The 6,000-nt window shown below is 34.7% G+C and overlaps 1 protein-coding gene across 1 annotated transcript in view; it reads right to left on the bottom strand.

Moving 5' to 3' along the window:
• Positions 1–4,113: 4,113 nt before the first annotated feature.
• The window catches only part of LOC148898784 (GDNF family receptor alpha-2-like), an 87,984-nt gene continuing 86,097 nt past the window's right edge, over positions 4,114–6,000 (bottom strand). The window contains exon 8 of the mRNA XM_088993690.1: positions 4,114–5,325. Coding sequence (XP_088849816.1) covers positions 5,185–5,325 — 141 coding nt within the window. The 3' untranslated portion in view covers positions 4,114–5,184. The remainder of the gene's footprint in view (positions 5,326–6,000) is intronic.

The following is a 6,000-nucleotide window of genomic DNA, read 5'->3' as shown; positions in this document are numbered from 1 at the left end:
GTTTTGCTTCATCAATGAACTAAAATTTGGTGGTTGCTCTGGCCCTATATATATATATATATATATATATATCTATATATTAGGGCAGAGAACTATCAAGCAGAGGTCTGGCACCGCCACCTCTGGACATTATGGATACCAGCAAAAAATTTTGTTCGCTGACAAAGCTTTTCAGATGAGGAGCGAAACGTCCGACATCTTCAAAGAAGTATAGATGACGGCTGAAGAAACCTATTCATTGATGGACCACTCCTCTACGACTGAGTTTACACAGACTTAATCTCTTTACATTCTAGTTAACTCTTTTTAATATGTTTTTATGTTCAATCTTTAAAAATGCAATTTGTATTCTTAAAAATGCATTCCGGGCATTTTCATTGTTTTTTTTTTCTTCAAATCGAGAACTGATTATCGGCCTTTCCATTGACTTCAATGGGAAAGGGTGATTTGAGATCAAAGTGTGCTCACTGAACAAATCAAACTTGCATGTGAAGGTTGACCTTTCTGATACAAATGAGCCACACCTCAGCCAACCTGGCTCGGCGGCGCAATGCACCGATGTGGGTATGTATGGCTTTGCGCTACCATGACGACGACTTAGCATGGTTGCTTGGGAAATCATTCAAACCATGTCATCACCTTTCGCAAATAATAACCCGAGTATTTTTTTTTCTCACCAACCACCAACACTTGACCCAAATGTTGATTATAGTGGTACAACAACAGCAGATGTGAATGAGAAATGAATTTAAGATGTGAAAAGTGCAGAGGGGCTAATTTTGCATACCATTGAAACACACGTATATGTTCCTGACCATTCTTCATTTGTTACGATTGATGCATATGGCCTAGAAACGGATATTTACTGCCGATATGACCATAATGCGTAGGCGTTGTGGTTTGTGATGGACGATGGCACACTTTGACTTAGCCAGCTATAAATTCCTATTATGTTGAAGGCCATCTAAGAAGCGAACACACTAACCACACATTATTGCTCTTCTGTGCATTCAATAACACTGTAGCTTTGCTTATTTTTGTCTTTGTGTGTTTTGACTGTTATATGTAAATAAAAAAATAAATAAACTGATAAATAAATAAATAAATAAATAAATAAACACAAAAATGAGGAAATCAACAAACAAACTCAAAAATGAAGAAATCAACAAAGACAAATAAATAAATAAATAAATGAACAAATAAAAAATCATAACTGAATAAATCAAAGAATAAATGAATGAATAAATTAAGAAATGAACACAAAAAAAAAAAAACATATAAATGAACAAATTAATGAATAAATGAATACATGAATAAATAAATGACCAAATAAATATATACGTCAATATATAAATAAACAAATAAAAAAATGAAGAAATATACAAACACAAACAAACAAAGAAAAATAAATAAATAGATAAATAAAAAACATACATAAATAAATGATTGAATAAATGAATAAAAAACATGCTAATAAATGTATAAATACATACGTGAATAGATAAATAAATACATAAATAAATACAATTAATACATAAATATATACATAAATGCATAAATAAACAAACACAAAGTTACACTAACATGAAAAAATAACCAAACACAAACAAATAAAGAAAAATAAATTAATAATAAACTAAAAAGATGTAAATAAATGTATAAATAAATAACTAAATATAAAATATACAAATAACTAAATGTATAAAATAAATACATACATAGATACATATATAAACTCCTAAATACATAAATAGTTCCACAAATACACAAAAAATAAAACATAAATAAAAAAATAAATAGAAAACATACATATAAAATGTATTAATAAACAAATTAATACATAAATAAAATACATAGAAAGCATACAAATAAATGTATATAAACAAATAAATACATAAATAGATACTGTAATTAAATCAATGGCTAAATAAATAAATAAACGAACAAATACAAAAACAAAAATAAATAAAATAAATAAAGTAAAATAAAGTAAAACATAAATAATAAAATAAATAGAAAAACATACATATAAAAAATAAATACGTAAATAAAACTTGAGAGTTTTGAAAGGCGCTTATAAATGAAATGTATTATTATCGCAGCTGTGAAATGTACACTTCTCCACTGTGAGACTAATAAAGGCAAATCCAATCCAATTATTATAAAACACATAAAAAGCACACAAATAAACAACTATAAAATAAATAAATAAATAAAAAATAAATAAATAAATAATAAGTAAATAATATAATATAAAAATAATAAATAAATGTCAGTTCATATTGAGGTGAGGAGAAAAAACAGACGACCATTTTTCCAATATCCAATCTTTATGCATCTAAACTCAGTAGCAACTACAGTTTGGGCAACTTGGGCATACAGATAAAACAGTCCAGCAAACTTTGAGCGAAAGAAATAGCCTTACTGCAAAATACCTTACTACTCTTATCAATAAAATTCAGCACAAACATCAGATTGAACTGGACATTGAAAAATAGCATCCCTTCCTTTTTCAATATAATATTTTTTTTGTTTTTGTTGTCTTGCCTTCACAAGCTTGTCTCATTGTAATTGATGACTCAACATTTTCTCAGTGATGTACAGTATAGTGGAAGTAAATAAAAAACGACCTCTAACCCCCTGTTCCCATGGCAGGTTTATGTGATATTGAAAAATAAAAGTGACAAATATTTTCACAACCTGTTATTGAATTTTTATGACTCCTTTTGAGAAGTGTAATAAAGAATAGAAATGTGGTGCGTTTTAGAACATTTTCACATATATATATATACGTATATGTATATGTATATGTATATGTATATGTATGTATATATATATATATATATATATATAGGTCCCTTTACAGCAGCTCCTGTATTTTGTTTTTCTATTTCTTCCTATCCTTACTTTGCTGCTGTGAAATGTCAATTTATATTATAAGTTAAATGTAAATAATATATATTTTCAGAAATTATAAATGCATTTCGGAGAAGTGGGCTGGAATGTGGATATGGCTGCCTTTACAACAGCTCCTGTATTTTGTTTTTCTAATTCTTCCTTTCCTTTCATCATTTTGCTGCTGTGAAATGTAAATTTATATTGTAAATATAAAAGAAATAAAATTCATATTTTCAGAAATTATAAATGCATTTCGGAGAAGTGGGCTGAAATATGGAGTAGAGGTTAGTCAACAGCAAAAATATGCTTTTGCAAAAAAAAAACACAAAAAAACACTATAGCAGAGTTATATTGTTCACATCACAAAAAAAGGCTTTCCATAGGAGCAGGGGTGTGCAGACTTTTTCTACCCGCCAAAAAAACACAAACGCGCACGGTGTTGTTGATTGTCTCGATGAATGCGTGAAATCAGTCACACGTCGGGCATCGGCGTTCTAAGCAGACGGAGGATTTAATCTCATATTTCTGTATACATTCTTTGTCATCATTCCTGTTTTTTTTTTTAACACAGAGACATTGAAACGCAGATCATGAAGGCCTTACATTAGTGAACTAATCCAAAATTTTCAAAGTCAACACAGTCATCATTGTTTGACAGGAACTGCAGATACCATTTTGGTTGAGATCAAAAAAAGCAAGGTGCTGTTGTTTTTTTTAAGATATACAGTGATACCTTGGCTTACGAACTTAATTGGTTCCCAGAAAGTGTGTGTGTAAGGTGAAAAATATGTATTCCAAACATTAATTTCCCATAGGAAACCATTCAAATGAGAATAATCCGTTCCCAGATCCCCATAAAACATAATGTTCTACTAAATCAGCCTTAAAACGACACAAAATATACTGTATTTTATGTATAATAAATGGATTGTAATGAAAGATATAAACTGCACAGTATAATAAAGTTGTTTTATTTACCTTTGTGATGGTCGTTGATGGCTTGATAAAATGGAGTGGGAGAAGGAGGGAGGGAGTTACTGTTTGGAAGGAGAGTCACCTTCCATAAGGACTGTCCCCTAGAAGCTGCTTTTCATTTATCCAAATCAACAGGAGTTTGTAAATGTCTTCTATTGCCTGAGACCGTTGCTTAGACAACACAGAAACACCCTTAGCCGACACGGAGCGACTTGGCATACTGGTACTGGGACACACAAAGGCACACCTCGTTCATGTTTCTCGATGATCTCCTTTTTCTGCTCGACCGTAATTGTCCTTTTCGGTTTAACACTAGCCTGTGGTGGGGTTTTTTTCGTATCCCAAAGAAGCGAAAGTATCCACTCGATAACAAACCACGTCTGCACTGAAAGAAAGTGGGTGTGGAAAACTACTCCGCCAGCCATTGTGGCGCTATGTGTGTTTCGCGAAAATTAGTTTGTAAGCCAAGATTATATTCTCGCAAATTTAATGTTCGTAAGGCGAATGGTTCGTAAGCTAAAGCGTTCGTAAACTGAGGTATCACTGTATTTTTTGTGTGTTTTTTTTTTCATTAAATACATAGAGACGGATATTCACATGTGCAAGTCCATGTGTCGGGGTTAACCGTCATGGTGGTCAACAGCAACATCTTAAATGAGCAAAGAAGCATGAATAATGCTTGACTGTCTTTCGTCAAATTTTACACACCTGAAATGACTTTTTTTTTTTCATTTTATTTTTGTGATCACGGATACTATACGGACACTTAGAACACTGAATAGGTTTTTTTTTCAAGATTACAGTTTAACAATAAACAGGCTGTAATCATCCCCTCGTCCTGTCGACGATGACAAAAACAAGACCGAGAGCCGAATCACGTCCACGCCCCCCCTCCCCACGCTTTCTTTTTATCAGTCCTTTAATCATTTCACACCCCCTTCTTTTGCCGAGACGTCTTTTGCGGGAGGGAGCTGTCCCTCGACGCCAACGAGGGTCCTTTTCAGTCAAGCCATATGTTCCATCCGTGTGGTCCGTGGTAATATGACGACGAATGGAAAGTCAAGCACTTTGTTGTTGTTGTTGTTTTTTTTTTTTTCTTGATATTTGTTGCACGTTCCCGTTCAGTTTTTTTTTTCTTACCACTCCCCCCCCCCCCCCCCCTCCCATATCAAATGTCCAGCACTGCCGCCATCTTAATATCAGTCAGAGAAATAACACCTTCCGCTTTTGGGATTAGCATGTCGAAAGGTGACCTCCTCCCCCTCTCCCCCCCTCATTCCTCACCCTCGCTACCTTCCCTTCCTGGCACTTCTATAAGGCATGTTGAGCCTGTAGCAAAGCCAAAGCCAGGCCAGGAAGCAGCAGAGCCCAGACGTTGGCGTGCACACAGGCGCAGTGATCCCCTGGCAGGCCTTGAGGTTTGCCGGGACCGCCATCTCTCGGTTCGGGATACTGAGCGCATGGAGGGAAACAAATACACACACAGACGGAGAAGAAGAAGAAGAGTGAGACTTGTAAAGGTTAGACGTGACTCACGCACAGTCCGTCTGATGTGGTGGCATTTGATTCGGGGGCGCAGGTGACACTAAGGCTGCCGTCGGAGGAGAAGAAGGAAAATGATGAGTCAGGAAGTATAATATCGGCAATGCACGGGAGATTCGTTTTTTTTTGGGCATGAAGGTGAAATGTTCGCTGGAGTAAATGTGTCCACTTTTGTGCGGCGTCTCTTGCAGGTCGAGGTAACCTGTTTCTTGAAGCTATCATTATGGAGTTTATTTACAAGGCCGAGAAAAAAAAAACAACACACTGGTGAGCTGAGATCGTGAAGCTAACCGCGCCCTAGTGGGAGGGTTCCGCTTCAATATTTCATAAATTACCACAAGAAGAGGTCAGAACGACATAGTTAACTCATTCATTGCCATTCACGAATTAATTTGAGAATTGGATATATATGATATAGAGTGCCATTCCCATTTTTTTTTCTTTTTTTGGGTGGCGATAAAGCACCGGCCATGGCCTCTGGCAATGTTTTTCCTTTCCACAAGAGGTTAGCATTTCCCTTTTTTCCAGGTTAGCGCTGTTCCATCGTCAGCTGTTGTTAAAACGCTATATAAACCAATATGTATG

The sequence above is a fragment of the Hippocampus bargibanti genome, linkage group LG04 (assembly GCF_051943395.1).
Source record: "Hippocampus bargibanti isolate YZ-2025 linkage group LG04, ASM5194339v1, whole genome shotgun sequence".
In the NCBI taxonomy this organism is placed as follows: Eukaryota; Metazoa; Chordata; class Actinopteri; order Syngnathiformes; family Syngnathidae; genus Hippocampus; species Hippocampus bargibanti.
This window is presented reverse-complemented; position numbering and strand designations above follow the sequence as displayed.